General features: G+C 39.3%; 1 protein-coding gene across 4 annotated transcripts in view; it reads left to right on the top strand.

Annotated features, from left to right (window-relative positions):
* The window catches only part of SPICE1 (spindle and centriole associated protein 1), a 57840-nt gene extending 31032 nt beyond the window's left edge, over positions 1–26808 (top strand). For 2 of the 4 annotated variants that reach the window (XM_006161814.2, XM_006161815.3), the window contains exons 8-18: positions 10895–11037; positions 11433–11570; positions 11928–12193; positions 14425–14556; positions 16079–16229; positions 17875–18123; positions 19553–20037; positions 21277–21460; positions 23749–23851; positions 24829–24916; positions 26693–26808. In XM_006161814.2, the coding sequence (XP_006161876.1) occupies positions 10895–11037; positions 11433–11570; positions 11928–12193; positions 14425–14556; positions 16079–16229; positions 17875–18123; positions 19553–20037; positions 21277–21460; positions 23749–23851; positions 24829–24916; positions 26693–26746 (1993 nt within the window). In that variant the 3' untranslated portion in view covers positions 26747–26808. The remainder of the gene's footprint in view (positions 1–10894; positions 11038–11432; positions 11571–11927; positions 12194–14424; positions 14557–16078; positions 16230–17874; positions 18124–19552; positions 20038–21276; positions 21461–23748; positions 23852–24828; positions 24917–26692) is intronic. The other 2 variants (XM_006161816.2, XM_027765655.1) reach the window with 2 other exon arrangements.

Genomic DNA, 26808 nt, shown 5'->3' with positions numbered 1-26808 from the left:
TTTCATTTAAATTTCCCCTTTTACCTAAGAATTGTCTAATAGAAGACTTTTAAAACTATTTCAACACCTCTTTGTGATTTCTAGTTTTATGACATTTCATTGAGGGCATAATTCATAATATTTCTACTTGTGTAACTTAATGATGTTTTCTTTGTGCCTAATATATGGTCAGATTTTTGTGAATGGTCCATGTGTATGCTTGAGAAGAAGATATACATTCTATTAACAAGGTGTAAAGTTCTGTAACATTCACGTAAGTCCTGCCCTCGCTCATTACTTATGTCTTCTGTAGCCTTCTTTTTGCTACTGAGAGTGGTGTATTCAAGTTTCCTAGTATGACTATTTCTCTTTTTAAGTTTATTTAATCCTGTTTGGAGTTAAATACCTTTTTTTATGAAGGCGATTGTTGTGTTTTTTGCTACCAGTATACTATAAGTGTTGTGATTTATGTCTTACAGTATTTTTAAGTATCCTTTGTTACATTTAATGCCTTTTTGCTCTGTCTTCTATTAGGAATGAAATCTTTGCATCTCATCTTATTTCCAATTGCCTGGTTTACCTTTGCTTTTTTAGCTTTTTGTGATTATTTTGTAATATGCGTGTTGTGTCTCGTATTCAGCAGAGAGTTGGATCTTGCCTTGTTAAGCAATTTGAAATACTCTTTTATTTGGCAAAGTAAGCTTGCAGCCCTTATTCATATGATTGATGTCAACTTTGTTGTATTATTTTATAGTGCTGTCATTGTTCTATAATTACTGTATTCATTCTCTGTGATATGTTTTCTTTGCTCATTTAAACATTTATTTTGATAGTTAAGAAGTTTGTAATTTTGCTCTGGTAGTTACCGTTGTATGTTTACATTTTACAGAGCTTTTAGTCCTGTGTTCTTATATCTAAACTTTCACGGTCAGGTATGTCAATTGAAAATTTTTATAGTTGACTTTTACTTATTGCCTGTGCAGCAGGCGAGTTTCTTGAATTTTCATTATTTCCATTCTCTTCTCCATCCTTCTCTTCAGTTTTTAGTTGCATTTTTTCCCTTTTGCTGTGACAGAGCATAAAGCATTTATATACTATGCTTCATCTTTGTATATCCTCTTACTAGTTTCTGTCTTAGTGCTACCATTACATAAGCAAGGACTTCAGAATGTGGAAAATTGAATTAATGTATCAGTTTATTTTGATGCAAAAAAGTTTGAAATCCATTAATAGTTTTTTTGTAAAATGTGTTTTATATCAGTTTTTTAAAGACATTTCATTATTAGTCCTGTATGTTTCCTTTCAGCTAATCTCTTGGCTAGATGGAGCTCAAGCTATAGAGTTTGTAAATGTGTTACGTTGTTGGGAAAGTCACGATGTATTTTTCAATGTTTTTCTATTTTAAAATGCTCATCACTTTCCCAACAGCCTAATAGTATTCCTTGAGTTCCTTATAAGTTTTTTTATTGCTTTTATCTTTTGTGGACAACTTGGCTAGCTATAACACCTTTTGATTCATACTTTGGTTGACTTTCTGAAAGATGCTGCTCTACTTTTGGTTTACATGTTGCTTTTTAGAAGTTTGATGCAAAGCTAATTTTCTTGCCTTTGTAAGTAGTTTGTTGTTTTTGTTTAGTAACTTGATTTCCTTGATCTTTAAAGTTTATTTCCTTTATTTGCAGATGCAGGTATTGCTAAGATATATCTTGAGTTTACCTTCCTAGGTCAGTTTTCTCTCACCCAACACAGTTTACTGTTTAAGGAATAGATCAGTTCTTCTTTTTCTCCGGTTGCTGTAATGTTTTCTCGGATTATAATATTAAATATTAGTTGTATACCATTGTTCTGTGTTTCTTTTTCAGGGACTTCATATGATGTAATATATATATAAAAGATCTTGTTTATTTTCCACTTGCAGAACTTTTTTCTAATCCTTTTTATTCTTTTTAATCTTATTTTCATTCTTTTTATTGTTTTCTGATAACTCTTCAGTATTCCTTATTAAAATTCTGTTTAACTCTTCTCCACTTGATACCTTGTAATTTGATCTTCATTTGAGACAGTTTTTTCTTTTAGATTTTTGCCATAGGGCAGGCTTGCTGAGAAAGAGAGAGAGACAGGGAAAGTGAGAAATCAACTCCTTAGAGGGAATGGCCATGCCAAAATCCCTTCTTCTCTTGAGATTTTGGGCACATATTTACACACATCGACCCAGTGTGATTTTTCCAAGCCACAGAATCTGGGACTTGAACTGTGGTTGGCCATGTGGGAATCCAGCACTTTAACTTCCATACCAGCACCTGGCCCCTAATTTTTGCTTTTTAAAATATTTTTCTTGAGTTCAGTTCTTACTTTATTTCTTCTAGTGTTTGTCCATTTCTATTCTTAGTTTTGGAATTCCTGACTCAATATTTTTGTATTATATAAATATATGTATCATGCTTGTTTAAGTATATTTAATTCAATTTGGAGTGTTGGATCATAGTTTTCTCATTAGGTTGTCATTAACTGAAATATTTCAATTTCAGTTTTTTATTTTATAATATTTCCCTTGTATAGGCATAGACTATTCCGTCAATTTTGTGGACAGGATTGAGAATTGGGATAGCTTATAGGATTCCTAGTCACGGGCATTCTCTTCTGTCAGTTATAGTGAAGCACACTTTATTTAATGTATTATGCTTTTTTCCCCCTTTATTAACTGCCACAGAGAATGTGCACCACCAGGGAGAGAGAGAGAGAGAAAGAGAGATGGAAAGTGTGAGATATCACCCCTCAGTGGGACATGGTCTTCCACAATCCTTTATTAGACACTTCTTCATCCCATCAGGATTTGGGGCATGCTTGCACACACTTGTTGTGTTTTTCAAGCCACTAGGGCCAGAATTTGAACAATGGTTGCCTACATGGACTCTAGCTTCCAATGCATAGCCCTGAAACACTGCATGAGGGGGCCAGCCTGAATTTTTTTTTTTTTTAAAGTATTAGTGGGTGAGAGTTGATTGACCTTCCAACATTATGATTCTGTCTTGCCTTGAAGGACTTTTGCTTTTATTCTCCTTCACCAGTCTCTAAAGGGCCCCTCTTCTCAAGAAATAATGGCTTCCAACACTACCTCCTTAGATTCTGTTCTGCACACCTTCAGCTTCCTTCTTGGTACTTTTGAGATCGCTCAGGTTTGTTTTTGTTTTGTTTGTTTGTTTTAAGTGTGTGCATGCTTAGAATGGAGTTTCTCTCTGGGGGTGATCTTTGTTACTATTTAGCTCTCAGATTTCCTTTTCTCAGCTGTCATGTTGAGCTGTTCCTAGTCTCCGGAAAGGCCTCTGGCAGGACCTCAGAAAATAAGTTTGCTGAAATTTGGTGTTTATTTTTCATTTCACAGGTAATTTGATGTTACTACTAGTCTCTATCTTATAGTGGTATAGAAGGTGTAGGTTCTGTGCTGTTTTATTTGTTCTTGTTGCATTGCATATTTTGGAAGATATGTAGAGTGATTCTACAGAGCAGCTAAACTGCTGGTCACCATTTTCTTGGGAATTCTTGGAAATAATGTATCATCTTTTAAGCCCCTCCCCCCCTTTTTTTTTCAGAATCCAGATGTAGCTAGTCTTATACAGAATTGTTTTTATTCTTTATGTTAACTTCACATTGCTCTTATTTTATTTGGTTGGCTTAGTTTGATCTTATTCCTTGTATGAATAGGCAGATTCCAACTTTTGAATACCTATGTATTGAAATATTACTTGTTAACCATTTGGCATGAGGTATTGGAAGATGTGCTAGGCTTAAAATCAGGAGACTAAGCCATTGGATATTTACTAATAGTATAATTTGTGGGTTTTCATTTCCTCAATTATAAACTGTGACAGGTGAAGTATGATCTTTAAGGTGCCTTCTGGTTTGAAAATTTCTATAACTGTTTGCTTCTGTGTGCACTAAATAGGTTTCTCATAGGGATAATATTATGTATTCTAAGTAAATTTTTCTAACTGAGCCCTCAAAAGATCTACTGGATCATTGGTGTTTCTGGATATCAGTGCATTCGGAGGAAGAAGAGATTGCCTTTTGCCACCATCTTATTCTGTAGACCTGTGTGTGTGTGTGTGTGTGTGTGTGTGTGTGTGAAGAAGAAAGGCTAGGACTGGAAAAGGGAAAGGTGATGCTAGAGTCATTTCTGGCAAAAAGAGAATGAAAAATACGAGAGGAAGAAATCCTAAAAACTACTTGATCATTGGGAAAGTCAGGACACATTTTGCATAGAAAACTGTGTCCTGAATTTCTAATGACTCAATAGATGAGAAGGAGAGTTGCTCTTTCCAGTGGGCTTGGGTGTCTTCATTTGGGTGAGGCTTTGTATGTTATGGATATGAATTAGAGATGCTGATATTCCTAAGCTGTTTATGAAATAATGTCCTTAGACTACTACTGCAATGTGGGGATGAGTTGACAGATGGTGGCCCAATGGGAATGTAGTGTACTGCAAGGCCGAGCTACATGGGAGGGTTCTGGGTTTGTGTCTAGAGACCTCCCTGAACATGCTGAGTCTTCATGTGCCTGTGATCTGAGGCTGGCTGAGGCTGAGGGTCTGTTATAGGTTGGTAACCCTGTTGGGGGTATGTGTTGCACTGTCACTGTCTTTCTCTTTCTCCCTGTCTCTGTCACTCGTGGAAGAAAAAACTTGATAAACAAAAGAATACTATTACAGTTGATGCCATTAGATAGAATTGATGCTGAGTAGTCATCAATGAAAATATAGGGATCTTACATTTGAATCAAACCCAAAGTAAATAAAATGAATAAAACAGAGTTCTAGATTTAAGGGAGTTAATTGTCTTTGGGTAGAAATAGGTATTTGGTAGTAATTACTTCTTCTGTCCCATATTTCAAGAATTAATACTTAGCAAGTACATATGTAGCTTCTTGCTTTTTTTATCACCAGAGGGCATGTATGCTTAACAGAGAAAGACACAGAGACAGAGAGAAAGCACCCCCAGTGGGGCATGGTTATGCCACAATCCCTTCTCTTCCATTTCTCCATCCTGCCAGGCTTTTGGACAGGTAGGCACACACATTCAGCATGTTTTTCAAGCCACCAGGACTAGGATTTGAACAGTGATCAGCCATGTGGAATCCAGTTCCTTTAACCACTAGACTGTGGGGCCAACTGAGTACTTTGAGCTTATAAATGAAAACTGCCAAATAAATTTAAGGTGGTATATTGGTTTCCAGGTTGTTGTAACATATTACCCTCTCACCCCCACCTTGGTGGTTTAAAACAACAGAATTTATTCTTTGAGGAGAATTCTCTGGAAACCAGAAATCCAAAATCAGTTTCATTAGGCCGACATCACAGTATCAGTAAGGCTGGACTCCCTGCAGAGGCTCTAGAGGAGAATCTGTTCCTTGTCTCTTCCAGTGACTGAAGGGTGCTGCTGGTCTTCCGTGGCTTGCAACTGCATTACTTCTGTTTGCACCATGGACTTCACATCACCTGCTGTGTGTGTGTATATCAGAGTCTCCCTCTGTTTCTCTCCTATAAGAATATACACTATTGCATTTACGGCCCACCCAAGATAACCTCACCATTTCAAGATTCTTAATTAATTATATTAGCAAAGATCTCCCAACTCCTGCCTTTTTTTTTTTTTTTTTTTTTTTAGTCTTTATGGATTCCAAGAGGTAAGATCTGGAAATATCTTATGGGGCTTTATTTAGTCTACTCCAGTTCACCCAGAGGCTTCTAGCAGTTCTCTTCCCAGTATCAATATCAATGCATGTTCAGGAGCCGGCAGGTGGCATGGTGGTTAAGAGTGCTAGACTCACACATGACCGACCACAGTTTGAGTACCACGCCTGGCAGCTCACTTTCTCTCTCTCTCTCTCTCACACACTGTCCCTCTCTGGTCAAAATTAAAAATGAATAAATAAATTTAAATCAAGTTCAAAATATCATCAGCTCAAAAGTCCCAAATCTTAACATCTAAATTAGACATGGGTATGATGACTCTGGATATGATCCATCCTGGTGCAAAATTCTCCATCTGTGGTCCTGTGAAACTAGAAAACAAGTTAACTGCTTTCAAGGAAGAACGATTGGACAGGCATAGGTTAACAGAGACATTCCCATTTTGAGGGGGGAAAGTCAGGAATTATAGTGGTATAGAGGTTGGACAGGCATAGGTTAACAGAGACATTCCCATTTTGAGGGGGGAAAGTCAGGAATTATAGTGGTATAGAGGTATAACGTGGTGTCCACGGAGCTGGCCCACGTGGGAGCAAACCAAGTTTGCATCTGGAGATCTTCCTGAGTACTCCGGGCATGAATGTGCCTGTGATCCGGCAGGCGGGGTTGCTTTATTGTGTCAGGCCCTATTAGGGGTGCTGTTTGTCTTCCTTGCTTTCTGACTCTTTTTGTGTCTCTCTCACTCATGGAAGAAAAAACCTTTTTTTTTTTTGGAGAGGTTTTTATTACAGGGCGCGTGCGCTCGCCAGAAAGACAGAGAGAGAGAGAGAGACAGAAAGCGAGAAATCACCCCCCAGGGGTGATGACCACACCGCAATCCCTTCTCCTCCATTCTCCTCTCGGGATCTTGGGCACACATGCACATGCACCCGGCTTGAGTTTAAGTCGCTGGGACCGGGACTCGAACCGCAGTCTACTACATGGGAGTCCAGCGACATAGCCATTACGCTAACTGCTGGTCCCAGAAATAAACAAACTTTAAAAAAGGAAAAAGTCAAAGAAAAAGAAACAAGTCTCCAGTTCCAAACAACTTTGAAATCCAGTGGTGCAGATTCCATTGCGTTCCAAGGCCTGGGAAGAATTCTCTATGGTTCAGGTCTTCACTCTTTGGGTCCTTGGCTTTGCCTTCTATGATCATGGATCTGGCTTTTACACTTGCAGTTCTGACCTTGGTGGTGGTCTTCCTTTTTCTCAAAGGTAGCCTATGCGTGCAGCCTGTTTCTTATGTAGACAGTTTTTGGAGGCTGGTACCCTTCCTTCATTTTGTCCTGTTTCTGTCTCTTTCTATCTAAACTGGTAGTTTTTCTGCTGCTAGGACATACTTTAAAGACCTTTTGGCTCTCTGTATGTCATCAGAATTCACACCGCTAGACAAAATGTCTTACAGATCTTTCTGAATAAATCCCATCTTTATTGCTGGCTTCTGCTGAGATCATTGACAAGACCCATGCTTTATCTCTTCAGAACTAGCAAAAGGTTGCCCAGCTACACTCTTGCTGGCCTCTCCAGAGCATACTTTCCTAACTATTCATTTGAGCATCTTTTACAGTGTGGACAGGCAAGAATTTCTCAAATTATTAAGCTCTGGTTCCTTTTTTATTTTTAATTAAAAAAAATTTTTTTTAGGTATTTTTTGCTATACGTGTGTATGCTTGCCAGAGACACAGAGAGAAACAAAGAGAAAGAGAATGAGAAATAGCTAACCCCCTCCTGGGGGGGTGGCCACACTGCATTCCCTTCTCCTCCATTCTCTTCTAGGGATTTTGGGCATGCATGCACATGCACCTGGCATGTGTTTCAAGCTGCTGGGTCCAGGATTTGAACCGGAGTGACTATGTGGAAGTCCAGTGCCTCAGCCACCATGCCACCAGCTCCCCCTACCCAGTTCCTTTTTGCTTTAGAGTTCTTTCTCCAACTTATCGCTTTACCCTTGCATTTGATACTAAGCCTTCAGAAGAAAACAGGCTGCACCTTCAGCACTTTGCTTTGAAATTTCCTCACTAAATACTGTCCAAATTCATTGCTTATAAAGTTCTGCTTTTCACACAACTCAGCAGTTTTCTGCCACCATATAACAAGGATGCACTTTTCTCCAGTTTCCAATAACATGGTTTTTTTGTTTTTTGTTTTTTTTGTAAGTCCTTACCAGAAGATCCTGTAACATTTATATTTCTATTAATATTATATTTATGACAATATATGTGTTCTCCAAGACATGCAGGTGTTTTTCATTATGTTCCTCACTTCCTACTGGGCTCTCACGAGAAGAGTCTTTAACATCCATACTTGTAGCAATAGAATGTTGAAGGTAATCTAAGTTTTTTCTATCATTTATCTAAAAATTCTTCTAGCCTTAATTCATTGCCCAATTCCAAAGTGACTTTCACACTTTCAGTTATTTATTGTGTGTGCACCCCACATCTAGGTACCAAAATCTGTATTCGTTTTCTGAGGATGCTGTAATAAATGAACATACACTTGATGGCTTAATACAACAGAAATTTATTCTCTTGCAGGCCTAGAAGTTAGAAATCTGAAATCAGTTTTGGTAGGTGTTGGTAGGGCCATAATCCCTCTGGAGCCTCTAGGGGAGATCTATCTTTGCCTTTTCGACCTTCAGGTAACTGTCAGCATTCCTTGGTTTGTGGCTATATCGTTCTCTCATCCATCTCCATCTTCATAACACCTCTCATTGTGTGCATCAGATCTTTCTCTGACTGTCTCTTAGAAGGGCACATGATTTTGCATTTAGGGCTCACCTGGATAATTCAGCACCATCTCTCCACCTCAAGATCCTTAATCACATCTGCAGTCTCTTTTCGTTCAGATAAGGTCGTATTCCTAGGTTCTAGGGATTAAGTGATGGGTACCTTTCAGCCTACTATCAATGGCACTGTATTATTGTTCTCGTTATTATTTCACTTAACCTGACTCTTAAAAGTATAAGCCTTAGAGGTAATAATGAGTTTCAGACTGACTTGGGTTTGGTTAGCCAGCTTGCATAGAAATCTCACTATGGGTTGAGCATCCCTAATCTGTAAGGCTGAAGTTCAAAATGCTCCAAGATCTGAAACTTTCTGAGCATCGATATGATGCTGTAGGTGAATATTTTCACACCTGGCTTCCTGAATCAGGTTGAAGTCAAAACACTGTAATATGGAAGCATTGTGTAAAATTATCTTTAGGCTATGTGTCTATAGTGTATAGTATACATAAATGCATTTTTTATTTGGGCCTTATACCTAATCAGAAAAAAAATAAAGACTCCAAACTTTGAAATATTTCCTTTTTTTCTTTTTCTTTTTTTTGGAGGGGGTTTTTTGCTATAGGACGTGTGCACTTGCCTGAAAGAGACAGAGAGACAGAAAATGAGAATTCATCCCCACCCTGGGGGGATGGTCACACCGCAGTTCCTTCTCTTCCATTCTCCTCTTGGGATCTTGGGCACACATGCACATGTGCCCAGCATGACTTTAAGCCACTGGGTCTGGGACTCGAACAGTGGCCAACTACATGGGAGTCCAGTGATGTATCCATTACGCCATCTGCTGGTTCCTGAAATACTTCTTACCCTAAGCATTTTGGATATGGGATACGTAACCTGTGAAACACTCTCCTTGGGGTTTATCCTGCAGGTGGACTTAGAACTGGCACTGTCCTACACAGAGGTCTTTTTGATGTGTTGGTGACTAGTCCTCTTTGAGTGGGCTGCATCACAGACCTTGAGCTAATATACTCTTTGGGAATTGTTCTAACGTGCCCTCCATAGGTTACTTGAACGCAACTTCAGGTGGAGGTTGTGGGCCACTAAATAAAATTACACCCCATTTCTGTTTGTTTTTGATAACTGCTTTGTTGATTTATATGTCATGTACAAAACAGGTCACTCATTTAAAGGGTAATATGTAACGGCTTCAGTATGTCCACCGTCATACATTAATTACTACAATAAATTTTAGGGTATTTTTATCACCCCACAAAAGAAAGTCTATACTACTTAGCTGACAAAGCACATTTCTTCCCAAACCCTTCACCCCTAAGCAACCACCCATCTGCTTCCTGTCTGTGTAGATTGCCTGTTCTGGACATTTCACATATAGTATGTAGATCGTGCAGAATGCTGTCTTTTGTGTCTGTTGTTTTTCACTTAGCATACTGTTTTCCAGATTCATCTATGTTAGAGCATATGTCAGTGTTTTGTTCCTTTAATTTCATTGTAAGTGTGACTATATCACATTTTACTTATCCACTCATCAGCTGATAGACATGTGGGTTGTTTGTACTTTTTGCCCCCTCCTCAATCCAAGTGAGAAATAAACAAATGGATTAGGCTGTTGAAGATTGAATACGGCTTTGTCAGCGATCAAAACTCTTACAGCATAAGGCTTAGGTCTGTAACTAACTGGCTCGCAAGTACTAACCCCCTAAACTGCAGCTCCTCTTCTCACTCCCTCTGCCTCCTCCTTGGTGCACAAGGGATTTACTGCTCCAGTAAATTCACTTGATGAGCAGACTGTCTGCTGCATGAGCAGACTTCTTTGTAGGGGAGAAAAACCAAAGGGGCTGAACTATGCTTAATTGCTTTCCTGTAGAGAGAGGAAGATGGAGCCATACTACCAAACTTCAGAAGCACAGTTGCTCCATTAGGCACCAAGGCAGGTAGGAAACTGAGGCAGATGGAGTGGTTCCTTCTAGCATGAAGACATTAGGCAGTTATCTACTAACTGTCTTATCATTTAAAGCAAACACATTTTTCTTTGGTTATGAATTATTAAGAACTCCTTTTTAAAATCTTTTATTTAGTATTAATGCATATATATTTTATTGCCAGAGGATGCATGCACATACATACAAGAGATACGGAGAGAGAGGGTGTGTGCACACTTACATTGAGCTTCTCCCTCTCCATGAAGCCTGGTCAGACTACCACCTTTTTCCCTCTAATTCTCATCCAGCCAAGACCCTAGGCACATATGCATGTGCCCAGCATGAAGCCAGTGGGACTGGGATTCAAACCCTAGTCATCCATGTAGGATCTTCCCTCCACTCAGTGCGTTACTGCTTTGCCACAGGGTTGGCCCTAAAACTCCTTTATATCAAACATGTGAGCAGTTGGACAATTTGAATGATAGCATATATTAATTCTAATACAGCTTATTCTAAAATTTATAGGTTTCTCCACCAACTAAAGGAAGAGAATTCTGAATTAATTAGTAAACTGTGGGCAGATATTCAGCAGAAATTAGCAACACAGTCACAGATAGCAACGCCTCCAAGAACTCCACCATCTACTCTTCCAACAGGGGAACAAAGAGGTTTGTTCTCACTCTGTATTCTTTCCTTTTTTTTTTTAAAGAATTATTTTGTTTGTTTGTTTGTTTGTTTAAATTTGACCAGAGAGGGACAGAGTGAGAGAGAGCGAGAGAGATGGAAAGTGAGAAAGCAAGCCCCTAGGTCCAGGACTCAAATCATGGTTAGCCATGTAGGAGTCCAGCAGCCTTAACCACAGCGCCACCTGCCGGCCCCCCTCTGTATTATTTCTGGTAGCCTGTTTTATTAGGTTCTCGAATACAGTAATATTTAAAGGGATGTTACTTGAATTTTGATTACTTTAACCTAGTTGGCTAAAACTAATACATCTGCCAACTGAAATAGTTTTTTAAAGATAGTTTTCCACTTGACATACTTTTGGAAATGTTCTTTCTTTTAGCTGCTCTGAATGCTACAGCTGCTGTGAAGAGAATCCAAAGCAGGCTACAGTCTGAAGACTCCACTGAGACCCTAAACTCCAGCTTTGTTGTGGGACAAGTGCTGAACTCAAGGAAGCAAAAACAGCTATTAAGTAAAGGTTCAGTCCCTTAATCTATAACAGTGCATTATTAAACGTGTAACTCGATACAGATGTCTTAATATCTTAGTAAATGTATTTTCTCTTAAGTCTATCCTGTTGAATCCAGTACAATAAGGGTTGTTGTATGATAACTGAAAAATGCCTTTTATCCCATATAACTATGGGAAGATGGTTTTAGTACATTCATTATAGATAGTATCAACCTCTCTTAAACTGTATAGGTTTTTATGAGAAAAATGATAAATTATTTAAAAACTTTTTATAAACTATAAACAATGATCAAAAGGATTTTCTAGTAATTTTCTAGTTGTAATTTTCCCGGTTTTGAAATAGAATAACGTCTGTCATTATCAGTGAAAAGAAAACCGGATTTGCAAACTCCTTCCAAGCAGAAGAAAAACATGCTATCGGCCAGCACAACCTCTGCAGACTTACCAAGTAGCAATAATTCCAGCCTGGATGTTCTCAAACATATGATACATGAAGTGGAGCACGAAATGGAAGAATATGAGCGGTGGACAGGACGTGAGGTCAAGGGACTGCAGAGTGGTCAGGGCCTTACAGGCTTCACCTTGTCCCTGGTCAGCTCCCTCTGTCGCCTCGTCCGGTACCTTAAAGAGGTAAGAACATGCGGTTATTAGAGTCTCCTTTTCAGGCAGAAATGTGTGGGGTTTTACTCCTCTTTACTTTATTTATTGTAGTCAAGGACAGTCGAATTTGAATAGCTTTTTAAAAAATACCTGTTTTAGATTATTTGCAGTAAAGGCATATGCTTTTATTCCTATTCTACCATTAGTTGATACTTACATAGCTAACTAACTTTTATTTTAATGTGAGCTTTAGCAAATTATAATCGGTAAGGTAAGTGTACTCTAAACAAAATTATATATTGTGCTAATATTAAATACTACTGTTTGACAGTTACAGGTGAAAATGTACTATTAACTGTATTTTCGTTCTGTTTTTCTCTGTTTCCTAGTGCCATGGTAGTTCAGTTCGCAGAGTGGCACTGCCTGTATAGTGGTCTCCCCCATCATGATTTTAGTTAACACATGGTCAACCACAGTGTGACAATATTAAATGGAAAATTCCACGAATAAGCAATTCATACGCTTTAAATGGCTTGCCATTTAAGTTGCATGTGAGGAAATGTTGGGTTGTCACTTTCAGGAAGTGAATCATTCCTTTGTCCAGTGAATCCACACTGTACGCCATCCCCATCACCCCAGTCGCTGAGTAGTTAATCAGATTGAAAAACCACAGTACAAGTCATACACCATAAAATGATTTAGTCGATGAGGGACCTCATATACAATGGTGGGACCCTGCGATTATAATAGGCCATGCTTATAGCCTGGGCGTGTTGTAGGCTGTACCATCTAGGGTGGTGTAGCTGTTTTCCACGATGTATGTAGTCACGAAATTGCCTAACCGCACATTTCTTAGAATGTATCCCTATTGCTAAGTGACAATTTGCATGTGTGTGTGTGTGTGTGTGTGTGTGTGTGTGCGTGTGTGTGTGCGTGTGCGTGTGTGTGCAGTTTGGTACTATCAGTGGTTTCAGGCATCTGGGGTTTGGGTGGGGTCTTAGAATACTTCCCTCACCGATAGGGGGCTACTGTAATCCGCAGAATTGCTAGGTGGGAAAGTTCCTCATCTCCGAGTGCTTGGTGACTTGGCAATGGCTTCACCGTGTAAGTGGGAGATGTCTTACTGTTTTGAAAATAGTTTATGAAACGTGCAAGAATTCTTTCTTTAATCTGTTTGCAATAACAATCAGTCCTCAGAATTCTGTGGAATTACTTAGCTATGTATTTTATTTTTACAAAAGTCTGTTTGAACTTAAATCTGTAAAACAAAATGTGACAAGGATATTTAAGGAATTTTTTATTATTTAAAAAATAGATTCACCACTCTAATTCAGATATTTCGATTTCTCTGTAGCTGTCTTCCTAAAATTGCTTTTTAATGAAAGATTTGTTGTAATGACAGACTATTTTTTTTTTTTTTTTGGTAATTTTTTGCCATAGAGTGTGTGTGCTTTTCCAGAGAGGGAATGTGAGAAATACCCTTCTGGGCCATGGCCATGCCACATTCCCTTCTCCTCTATTCTCCTCTTGGGATTTTGGGCATGCACACACATGTGCCTGGTATGATTTTCAAGCTGCTGAGTCCAGAGCTTAAACCATGATCAGCCATGTGGGAGTCCAGCACCTTAATTAAAAAGCCATCTTCTGGCCCCCTGACAGACTTACCAATCTTACCATTGTTTCATCCCTAAGTCAGAAATACTCAGAAGTGTACTTTTTTTTAAGCCTTAGAAGGACATACTTTGTAGTTAGTCACTTGCTTTAAAAAGTTAAATCATTTAAAACTGTAGTCATTTATTTTTATTATATTTTCACAAACCTAGTTTTGAAACTGGTGATACAATCACATGCTATGAAATTCAAAGATGCAGAAAGATGTAGAATGAAGACTCTCTCACCCTTAACTCTCAGTTAAGAGAGTTCACTTCTGTGTAACCAGCTCTTACTGCCAAATACCATGTATCCTGGAGACAGCCCACACGTATTCACACCACATGGATAGCCTTCTACTTCCTTTTACAGAATATGAAGTTATTTAATTCTCCATGTCATTTTGTTCATTATATTTTATTCAAAGAAGGGGAGAGGATGAAGCAGCGTGTTTTATGTAAATGTGATAAACCTAATAAAATTGTAATCCTCATTACTGTCAGATAACATACGCTTTTTTGTAAGTATCTTCTTCGACAACCTTAAGTAGAAACTTAGTTTTCAACAATGTGTTGCTGTTGGTGGGCGCTTATTCTGACTTGTTCCTGTAGAGCGAGCTCCAACTGCGTAAGGAAGTAGAGACGAGGAAGCACCTGGAGCAAGTGTTAGGCGAGCACCGCGAGCTCATCGACGCTCTGACGGCCGAGATTCTGCTGCTCAGAGAAGAACACACCACCACACAAGTACTCACTTTCCTGTTTCGTGTCAAAGTCTCGTAGAGCTGCCTTTGGTTTAGCTGTGCTGATGTGATTGCTTAGCCTCATGTCACCGGTGTTAGCTGTTACTGAACATTATTATAGAGGAGGACCATGGTAGAGGCTTGGACTGCAAATTGTATATAGAATAAGTCGGCTGTCTTTAAGAAACTTACTCTTTAATGAATCAGATAGAATCTACATCAAACCAACTACCGATAATGTAGCATTAATGCAAAGTACGAAATGAGTGTTATGATAGCCACTTTTAATTCTGAAACATTGTATACACATAGATAAGTATGAGAATATGTTTATATACTTACCTACAATATATTGTTATTGCTCACACATGTGTAATATGTAAAGTTATACTCATATTGCACACAGAATTTATGCTTTTTTTCTCTTAATGTTATTTCATATACATTACCTTAAATCCTAATAGTTTTTATCATTTTGAGTGCCTGTGTAGTATTTCTGTAGTGTTTCTTCCAGCTGATGTCTATCTCCTGAGGTAGCTTGAGAGTCTCTTGAAATCACCTATGTGGGACCAGCAGGTGGGTGTTGTGATTAAAGATGCTGGACTCCCACATGGCTGACTGGTTTGAGTCCCAGATCTGGCAGCTTGCTTTCTCACTCTCCCTCTCTTTGTCTCTCTGTGTCTCTCTCTGGTCAAATTTAAAAAACAATAATAATAAAGTTAAATAAAATAATTCTTTAAAAAAAAAAAGAAATCAGCTAAAGGAAGGGGTTTTGTAAATTGAAAGCCCGATTAAGAAGGTTAATTCTAATTGTTATAGCAGGGTATTTATTGGTTAGATTCCATTATTTAAACACTTCTCTCTCCTGGAACTTGTAGGACACTTATAATTATGGATAGGATTGCTTTAGAATTTGAATGAAGGGGCTGGCAGGTGGGATGGTGGTTAAGGTGCTGGACTCCCACATGAGTGACCATGGTTTGAGTTCCTGGTCTGGTGACTTACTTTCTCACTTTCCTCACTCTTCCTCTCTTTCTGATCAAATTAAAAAATTATAACAATTGGGGACCACCAGATTGCATGATGGCCATGTCACTGGACTCCTATGTAGTCTACTGTGGTTTGAGTCCCAGGCCCAGTGGCTTAAACGAACGCCAGGCGCATGTGCGTGCGTGCCTAAGATCCCGAGAGGAGAATGGAGTAGAAGGGATTGTGGCATGGCCATCTCTCCTGGGGGGGTGATTTCTCGCTTTCTGTTTCTCTGTCTCTCTCTGTCTTTCTGGCGAGCGCATGTGCCATATACCAAAAGCCTCTCAAAAAAATAATAATAACAATAAATAAAAATTTAAAAGAATTTGAATGATACTATAAAATTCCTGAGTATTTAAAATTATGACTTTATACACACACAGACATATGCATAACCCCACACATACGCACAGGTATCTTTTATAGGGTTTGTGTTCTCAGTGATGGTTAGATGTTTGATATGCCAATGATGTCATTTCATTTCATTTCATCTCTAGGCAAGACTTCAGCAGTACATGGTCACAACAGATGAGCAACTGATATCACTCACACATGCCATAAAGAACTGTCCTGTGATAAATAACAACAGACAAGAAAGCCAGGCATCGGAAAGGGGAGCCACCAGTAGAAAAATCGCAGACAGTCCGGGTGAGTGTGGTCTCATTATCCCAGTGTCTTTAAACTTCTTCATGGCCTTAGAGTAACAGACAGAACCCTAAACCCCTAACCCTACCTGGTGCTACTGCCGGTTTACACATACACAGTAGGCGTGTTATCATAATTACCACTACCTTTCCAGCTCACTCTATGTCAGGTACTTTTTAAGTCTTACAGATAATCTCACTTAATCCTCATAATAGTCTTATGAGGTAGAAATTATTATCTTTATTTCATTGAGAAAATTGGGAGTTCGAAAGGGTCAGTAACTTAGCAGAACTGGATATTTAGACTGGCGAGACCGCGCCAGCATGTTTTCTCATGTGCCTGAGATCAAAAGGAGATGTTTCGGAGAGGGAAAAAATACTCAGTTTCAGAAATTCATAACTTCTATTTATATGTGGTGATGTTGTTCTTCATCACTTCCTGTGCTATTACGTGTTATAGGCTAAATAGGACATTTAGGTATTTTCATGTTTTTACCTTTTTTATTTTTTAAGGTTTTTGCTATATGGCATGTGCACTCACTGGAGAAAGACACAGAGAGAAAGCTTCTAGTGTTCCTAGGGTGAGAAGACTAGGAGTGAGTGTATCCTAAGTTATTGTTAATTCTTGTTATTGCCTGTGGATGAAGTTAGAAAGATTCTTTTAGGTGAAACCAGGTTAGCATCTTCCCGCGTTTCAGTTCATATAACCCTTTTTATTGATTTATTTAATTTATTTTTTAAGAGAGATTTTTGCTATAGGGTGCCTGTGCTCACCAGAAAGACAAAGAGAGAAAGAGTCAGAAAGTGAGAAATCCTGCCCCCACCTCCAGGGTGGATGGCCACACCACAATCCTTTCTCTTCTATTCTCCTCACAGGATCTTGGGCACACAGGCACACTCACCTGGTGTGAGATTAAGCCACTGAGTCCGGGACTTGAACCGTGGTCTACTACATGGGAGTCCAGCGACATAACCATTAAGCCATCTACTGGCCCCAATTTTTAAGGCCAGAGGGTGTGTCCACATGCATAAGAGAGAGACTCATCAACAGTCTGGGTTGCATCACAGTACTTTGTCCTCCAGTTCTTCATGCTGTAAGTTCTGGGCATGTATGTGCACACCCAGCACATTTTCCAGTTGGTGGAGCTAGGACTAAAACCTGGCCGTGTAGGATCTGGCTTCCTCTACACAGTGCTTAACCACTGTGCTACGGGGCTAGCTGCATCTGTGACCCCTTTTATGGAATGTGGCTATTGTGATAACACATGACATATGAAATTACTTTGTAGTGCGATGAACCCTATATATGGAGTCAGTTCACTAATGTGCCCTATTTTTGCCATCTTATTATTTTTCATGACTATTAGAAAACTATCCGTAACAAATAATGAGAAATTCTCAAGTGCCAGGTAAGAATTAGTTTTAGAAGTCTTTAAGTGACATTCTTTTTATGGCTTAAGCCCCAGTGTTTTCCTTAAAAATAGCTTCTTCCTGATGCTGGTTCCTCAGGACCCTGCCTGTGAATTACTGGCAAAGGAGCATAGCCTAGAAAGTGAAGGCTCTAGGGTGTCATTGGATTTTGTACTCTAAGGAAATGCACAAATGAATAAATACCTGAAATATGCCCATAGTTCTGTTTTGTTCCTTAGGTACAAATAACCTCTCTTCTTCAGAGGGCCCAGTTGTAAATGCAAATGTCTCTGTGCCATTAATGTTCAGAGGGGAAGAGGTGGCAGAGTTCCCTCAGGAAGAGTTGCCTGTCAAACTGTCTCAGATGCCACACCCCACAGATAGCATGAATCTGGCCAACAGTTTCCCAGCACGCATTTTTGAGCCGGCTGTGTTATTAACACCACCTAGGCAGAAGAGCAACTCAGAATTCTCTCCTCTGCAGGACGGTAAGCAGGCTTCTTCTAGAGTTGTGTGGAAGTTTCATTTACGTAATGATTGCATTCACTGTTACTTGAAACACAGAATTGTAAAAGGCATAACCTGTAATTTTTAAGCTAGAAGAAGAATTTTTAGGATAGTATTATGTGTGTTATGCCTACAGTAAAGTGTAATACAGAATTAATTTTACTGTATTTTCTTCCATTAAACATTGTAAATATTAAACTCAGATCAAGGGATTAAAGTCCTTAACATTAAGATACATCTGAGTCACAGTACTGATGTCCTTTTTCTTTTTTTTTTTTTGGAGAGGTTTTTGCTATAGGGCGCGTGCGCTCGCCAGACGGAGAGAGACATAGAGACAGAAAGCGAGAAATCACCCCCCGGGGGGATGGTCATGCCACAGTCCCTTCTCCTCCATTCTCCTCTCAGGATCTTGGGCATGCACACACACGCGCCCGGCGTGAGTTTTAAGCCACCGGGTCCGGGATGCGAACTGCAGTTGACTACGTGGGAGTCCAGCGACATAGCCATTACGCTAACTGCTGGTTCCCAATACTGATGTCTTGATAACCTCCCTTCTCCATGTCTATTCTTGTCTTCTCCATCTCACTGACTATCACCATCCACTCAAAATGCCTGCCATCTGGATCTCTGTGTCTCTCTCACTTCCCTCTTGTAGTTCATCACCTAGTTCTGTTGCCCGGATATTTATCAGATTGATTATTGCTCTCTGTCTCTGTTGCCAGCAATCCCGAGTCAAAGCGGCCATCATCTTTCTCCTGGACTCCCTCCTTCCTATCTGCTATCTTTGAATTATCCGTAGCACTTAAGAAACATACATCAAGTCACTGTCAACCCACCTCTCAGTTTCCAGTGCTCTTAGAGTACATTATAAAATATTGAACATGACCTAAAAAGCTCTGCCCATGATGGCCCCTGCGATCCTTCTTTTTCTAGTTCTCCTCTTGATGCTGTGTGATACTAGAATGGCCTCCTTACTTTGCTCTTTACTGTGTTTGAGCCTTCACGTCTCTGCCTGTAATGTCCCTTGCTCAACTTTCTATTCCATATGATAATCATTTCTAAATTGTATTTCCTCAGCAAGCCTGTCCTGGCCTTCCTCAGTTTAAATGAGGTTCCTACATGCTTCTCCTCATCCCCTGCATCCAGATTTCTCGATGTGTGTTCACATGACTTGGCAGATGTTTCTCCATGAGGGATGCTGATAAATGCGTTAATGAATAGAAACATCTGTCTTTGATTGCTAGGGTGGCATTGCTACTACATTGCGTACTGAAAATAAGTTAGGTATTTAGAAGCCAACCTCGTCATTGCAGTTCTCCTCCAAGTATCACGAGGGGCTCCTGTGGTGATGCTTGTGTCAGTCCGTGTGAAAATCATGCCTGCTTATTATTTGTTCATTCTTATCTGCAGTATTGAGGAGAACTGTTCAGACTCGTCCTGCTCCACGAATTCCCCCAACCGTGGAAATAATTGAGAAGGAACAAAATTGGGAAAAGAAGACTTTGCCTATTGTTACAGACGTTCAGAATTCAACTGAAGAGAGTCGTCTCTTTACCCAGAGGTGGAGAGTCTCGCACATGGGAGAAGACCTGGAGAACAAGACCCAGGCTCCGTTTGTTAACCTCTCACAGCCCGTAGGCAGTTCCCATTCCACCACTCAGCAGCTGAGAAACCCCGTGTTCTCAGAAGAGCCCCCAGGCCCCGGAGATGGGCAGCAGCTTAGAACGAACGAAGCGTTAACACAGAGAAAGGACATAATGGCACGGATTGCTGAGCTGACGCTGCAGAATTCCGTGATCAAGGCCCATCTGAATAATATCGCTGGGCCGGGAGGAGAACAAGGGGATGGACTCCGGGAGTCGACCCTGCAGGAAAGTGCAGGCGATGTGACTGCGGTGAGGACCACTGAAGGGCTGACATTGAAGGGCTGACGGGGCCATAGAGGAATGTAAGCAGGAGTTTAACTTAGGCCACTAGAGAGAGACTGCTTTTTGGAAGTGATCCTAAATGGCTTTGAGGTGGCCTCTGGGTGGCATATGCTGTGGCATGCCCTCATCACAGCATGGTTTATACTGCATATTAACAAAGAAGGCAGCGTAAAAGAAAAAATATACTTTTTTTTGGAGAGGTTTTTGCTATAGGGCACATGCGCTCACCAGAAAGACAGAGAGAGACAGAGAGACAGAAAGCGAGAAATCACTTCCCAGGAGGGACGGCCATGCCGCAATCCCGTCTCCTCCATTCTCCTTGTGGGATCTAGACATGCACACACATGCACCTGGCATGGGTTTAAGCCACCGGGTCTGGGACTCAAACCGCGGTCGGCTACGTGGGAGTTCAGTGACATAGCCATTACGCTAACTGCTGGTCCCCCCAAAAAATACAATATTAAGGAAAATAGGACAAAGATAAAGTTAAGCTTAAACTAAGAATGAGGTTTTAAATACAAAATACAGAATTAATAGGACTTGAGAGTTTGCCACACAACTACATCATAATTGAAAGTATTTTTACTCTTACAGTGGCTCATAAAAGAGTAGCCGGCCCTCAACTCAGGAGTTGTTAACTTTCTAAGACACAGAATGCATTTTTCAGTAAAAATAAGGTTTAAGGGATTATTAAAGTCAGACTTTAACATGTAACATGTATACGGATCATGTTGCTAAAATAGCGTTTCTGATTGAGTAGCTCTGGTGTGGGATCTATCCATTTCTACTAAGTCCCAAATGATGCCAGTGCTGCTGGTCTGAGGACCACGCTTGCGAAGTCTATGCTGAAGTCTATGTATGATAGTTAATAACCGTGTATGCTCAGCTGGTAGCTGAAGCCTTCGTTTCGTCATGTGATCTTTTGTGCAGCTCAGCAGACACTGAGACACGCAGGAAAACTGTCCCACGGTCTCTGTGCGTAGACAAAGGGACTGTAGGCTGACATGCCACCAGTAATAAAGGATTAGAATCCTTTTGCGTTAGTGATTTTTCAGTGAAATGATTTGTAAATTCTATTGTTTGCCCTCTAGTCACACTTGTATATAGCCGAGGATATGAATACTAACTCACGGGCACTTAGAAAAGTCAAAATTATGTACCTTTTTTTCCAACATTGAATTCGTATCCTTTTTATCCCCCTCAAAGGCTTTTGCAGTTGCGCCATCTCTAACACCAAGCAGCATGGAGGAACGGATTGCAGAATTGAATCGACAGAGTATGGAGGCTCGTGAGAAACTACTACAGTTGATAGAGCAGCAGAAACTGGTAGGATTAAATGCTACTTCTCCACCAGTGTCACCTGCTCAGTCACCTCTCAGAGCATGGACTGGTAGGTCACAAATTCATGATTTAAAAATCTAGAAATATGGGGGCTGGTAGGTAGTGTGGTGGTTAAAGGCTCTGGACTCCCACATGGCTGACCATGGTTCAAGACTTGGACCTGGCGCCTTGCTTTATCACTTTCTCTTTCTCTCTCCTGCTCGACAAATTAAAATAAATAAATAAATAGTTAAAATAAAATAATTTTAAAAAAATGCTAGAAATATGAATGTTTTCATGTTCGTAATTTGTAAGTTCATTTTGAGCTAGCCAAAAGAATTCTCAGAGCATATATTCTAGTGCCTTTTTTCCCTTCTAGATGGTAAGTGGGCTTGCTAGAGGGCAAGAATCATAGAAAGAATGGGGGAGAGAGAGGGAGAAAGCATCTCTCAATGGGGTGTGGTCACATTGCAATTCTTTCTTTTCCATTTCTCCATCCTGTTGGGATTTGAACATGCATGCACACATGTAGCATGTTTTTCAAGCCTCTGGAGCTGGGATTTGAACTGCAGTCAGCCGTGTACAATCTGGTTCCACTAACTATTAAGCCATGGACCCCACCTCCATTACCTTAGATTTTACACAGTAATAAACTAGCCTAAGCCACAGAGTGAGGGACAAAAATAGGACTACAAGACAGGTCTCCTGGTTCTTTTTCTTTTTTTAAAGAACGATTTTATTTAACTTTATCCATTTATTTATTTTAATTTGACCAGAGAGGAAGTAAGAAAGAGAGAGAGAGAGAGTTTTTAAAGAGAGAGAGAAACTGAGAAAGCAAGCCTTGAACCGCAGTCCACCATGTGACAGTGTAGTGCCCTTAACCACCATGCCACCTGCTGGCCCCAGGGCTCCTGATAATTACTCCTCTGCTGTACGTCTGCATTGTCTTTGGTGCAAAATTCTTGAGTTGCCATGCATCTAAATGGGATTTATTACAGTACATGATTGTCTTAGAATGTATACTGCAGCTAATTATAAAATATAAGAATCAACTAATAGTTTAGAATTTTATCAGCAACAAATTATAAGTTTAAAATGAAGAAAATTGTTAATTAAATTTTCTATTCTATCATTACCTTTAGGAATGTAAAAAGCTGAAGGGGATTCTAAATAATGATACAGTAACTGAAAAATTAGGTGTCATAGTATTCCTATACAAAAAGGTACTGATAAAATGAAGTAGATTTCAACCTGCTTCTTAGCCAGAAATTATATTATTAAGGTCATGAAGGGATTAAACTACATGCAAAGTATAGAGAAACTGATTTCGGCTCTGTATAAAGAAGATTCTAATTGTCAGGATAGAAAAAGCTTTTAATGAGTAAGGTCTAGATCTTAGGGCTAGCTCTTAATTTCTTTCTTTCTTTCTTTCTTTCTTTCTTTCTTTCTTTCTTTCTTTCTTTCTTTTTTTAATTTTAGAGAGAGAGATTTTTGCTTTAGGACGTGTGTGCTTGCTAGAGAGACAGAAAGCAAGAAATCACCCCCTTACCCCCCAGGGGATGGCCACACCACAATCTTTTCTCTATTCTCTTTTGGGATTTTGGGCATGCACGCACCCACACACACACCTGGTGTGAGTTTTAAGCTGCCAGGTCTAAGACTTGAACTGCAGTTGACTATGTGGGAGTCTAGCGATGTAACCGTTACACTATCTGCTGGTCCCAAGCTAGCTCCTAATTTCTGTTTTTTACTGCCAGATCTGAAATGATGCTAAAGATTCTGGTTTTCTGTGAACTGGCAAGCTACTGGATTAATACTAGTAACTAAAATTCTTTATCTCAATTCATTTTTTTTCTTTTTTAAAGAATTATTTATTTTGTTTTATTTATTATTATAATTTTTTATTTGACCAGAGAGAGAGAGGAAAAGTGAGAAAGCAAGCTACCAGGTCTGGAACTTGAACTGAGGTCAGTCATGTGGGATTCCAGCACCTTAACCATGATGCTGTCTCCCAGCCCCACTCTCAGTTCACGTGCAGGGCCAGCAGGTCGTGTGGTGGTTAAAGTGCTTGATTCTCACATGGCTGACCATGGTTCCAGTCTTGGACCTTGTGGCTTGCTTTCTTTCCCTCTCTCTCTTTTTGCTGAACATACGTGCCCTATGACAAATAATAATCATAAATAAAATTAAACAAATAATTATTTTTTAAAAACACTTCAAGTGTACCCATGGGCTTGACGATAAAAATATAAAAGGAACTCCCAATTTAGAATGTGCAATTTGCAGTAAGACAGAAATCATGTGAAATTTGTATTATACTGAGAGATAATGAAATTAATATTTATCTTTACATTTCAGAAGGAGGAAAGAGGACAATTGAGGTATCTATTCCAGGAGCAGAAGTCCCAGAAAGCTCAAAATGTAGTACTGTGTCTCCTGTCAGTGGGATAAATACAAGAAGGTAGGGTTATAGTGTATAAATTTACTCTAAAAAAATGAGGACTATGGAATATGTTTTATTCTCTTTGAGAAAAAAGGGAGTGCATAATTTTTGACTTACTTTCAGACCGACACTCGTGAAGGGAAAGTAAAGTAATTGGAGGACTCTGAGGGGAAAAGGAGCTAGGAACAAGCCTTTAAAGTAGAAAAGCACGGGTTAGCTACTGAAGATAAATATGGCTAACACATATGTAGAGAGTGTTACGGGTAACAAAATAAGGAGATAGTGTAAGACAGTGGGTCAATAGGCTAGAACTTTCCTCCTTTACAGTAAGTGAAACTGAAGCTCACAGAGCTCATCAGGTGATCGTCCTAGATGAATCATGGACTTCGTAAATGGTGACACTGAGACCATTTCCCATCTCCGGTCTGCGGCTTCCTATCCACTGTGCTGCTCCGGGTCTTGTTACTTTTCTACTACCCTGAGCTTCTTCCCCACTCTTGCGCATCCATTTTTCCCCTTTGATGTTAAAAACTTACCTAGATGATATTATACTGACAGATACATGTTCATTGTACATTTCAAAGTCCATAGAACGTATAACACAAAGAATGAGCTGAAATATAAACTATGGACATTACTTAAAAGTAATGTATCCGGATTGGCTCACCAGTTATAACAGATATGGCATACTAATGCAAGATGTTAATAAGAGGGCCACCGTGTTGGAGATGAGAGCGAACAGGTGGATGGGGACTCTCTCTACTTTCCATTTGATCTTTTCGTATACTAAAAACTACTCTATAAAGTCAAATCTGTCCATTTAAAACTAGACTTACAGGCGGTGAAACTATGCTACATTTGACTTGCTTCATTTGGACCTTAGCCATTGCTTTTCAAGCTCTTGACAGTGTTGAGAATTGTCAGTTGTTTGCATAATTTTTGAAAGTTAATAATAATAATTCACTCTGTCTCTCTTTTTTATGTTCCATAAATAGATCTTCAGGGGCTACTAGTAATTCTTGTTCTCCATTAAATGCCACCTGTGGAAGTGGGCGACTCACACCTCTTAATCCAAGAGCAAAGGTATGCAATAAAATGTTATGGTGGGGGCTGACAGAGGACGTGGTGGTTGAAGGCACTGGACTCCATATTGCCAACAGTGGCTCAAGTCCCAGACTTGGTGGCTTGCTTTCTCACTTTCTCTCTCTCTCACTCTCACTCTTGCTCTGTCCTTCTCTTGTCAAATTAAAATAAATAAAGTTAAAATAAAATAATTGTCAAAAAAAACCCCTGTGATTGTGAAATGTATATAGAGGTCAGAAGGGTAAGGGTGGAAGTTGACTGATTTAATGATTCTTTCTTAATTATTTTCATTATCCTAAAGATGATAAATTATCAGAAAAAAATACTAATTTATCTTCATTAGAAAAAAAAAAAACTAATGTCATATACTTTGTTTTCTAGGTAATTAAGGAGTAAGGTAAAATTCAATAGGATTTCAACCATCCTTAAGACTGGATATTATTGGTTTCACACTGAGTTTCCCAAGTAGTCTGGGAGGACATACAGGTGTGCCCTCAATAGGTTGTGGATACACTGAGATACTGTTTCACGCAGTGCTTGCTGTGGCTGGGTAGTTTCTGGCATAGCCATTGGCATGAACCAGTCACTTCATCCAATGTGCCATGTCTGAGTATGCCACTCCATAGAGAGGTTATGACACAAAGAGTGAGTAAATGTCTTACATATTCTTGTGCTATAGAAAGTATAGAAACTAAGTGTTTCACAGTGTTTCTAAAACTTTTACAGAAGGCATTTTTCTATGTTGGCAATATAGTAAAATATAGTGATTTCACTTGATCAGAGTAAATTATAAGGATATCTTTAAAGTCATAAAAATTAGTTTTGTAGGCTTGAACCAACAACCATCTGATATGGAGGGGTCTTTGCCATTGTTATTACTAGCTTCGGTGATTAAACCAAAGGGTGGAAACTTACAGCCCAAAATAATTGATAGGCTTAGATATCTCAATTGGCTAACACTAGAATGTTTGTCCTCTGCTGTTCCTTATATTCTAAAAGAACTTTAAGCTATTTTATATTATTTACTCTTAGTTCCTAGATTTAGTAAAAGTTTATTAAGATCAAATAACTTTTTTTTATATAATTTTAAATGTACCTATGATTTGTATAAAATACTGGATTTCTTCTTTTTTTAGAGAGACTTTTGCTGTAGAGCATGTGAGCTCATCAGAGAGACAGAGATAGAGAGATAGAAAACAAGAAATTACTCCCCGGGGGGATGGCCTCCAGTTTCTTTTTGGGATTTTTGGGCGCACATGCATATGCTCCCAGCCTGAGGTTTAAGCCACCGGATCCAGGACTTGACCCACAGCTGACTACGTGGAAGTCCAGCAATGTAACCATTATGCCATCTGCTGATCCCGAAGGACTTATTCTTTTTTAAAAAACTAAGATTCTTGGGGCCAGCAGGTGGCATAGCAGTTTAGGTGGTGCACTCCCACATGGTTGACTGTGGTTCGAATCCCTGACCTAGTGGCTTGCTTTCTCACTTTCCCTCTCTCTATCTTTGGTCAAATCAAAATAATAATAATAAATAAAATTAAATAAATAATTCTTTAAAAAAATTAGGACTCTTAAATCAATAAGGGGGTCAGGTACTTTGGTATTATCTCTATTAGAGAATTAAAATGGTCAATAGTAACTTAATTTCCAGTATCATTCAAGTGGTTCAGGATAACTTGGTCTATGTACTTGGTCTAAATGGTCTGTAAATCTTGAGTGGTCTCATGTTTCTGATCTTTCCTTCTAAATCCTTTTTGCATTTTCGTTCAACAGACTGAGAAACAAAATGAAGAAGGCTGGTTCGCTCTTTCTACCCATGTGTCATAAGTGAAGTCAAGTTTTACAGAGTTTGTCCTCAATATTTTATTCCTGAATTTCCACTCCTCTTT

Source organism: Tupaia chinensis, unplaced genomic scaffold, assembly GCF_000334495.1.
Source record: "Tupaia chinensis unplaced genomic scaffold, TupChi_1.0 Scaffold139218_1, whole genome shotgun sequence".
In the NCBI taxonomy this organism is placed as follows: domain Eukaryota; kingdom Metazoa; phylum Chordata; class Mammalia; order Scandentia; family Tupaiidae; genus Tupaia; species Tupaia belangeri.
Note: the sequence above shows the minus strand (reverse complement) of the source record. Positions and strands in the feature narration are given on the sequence as shown.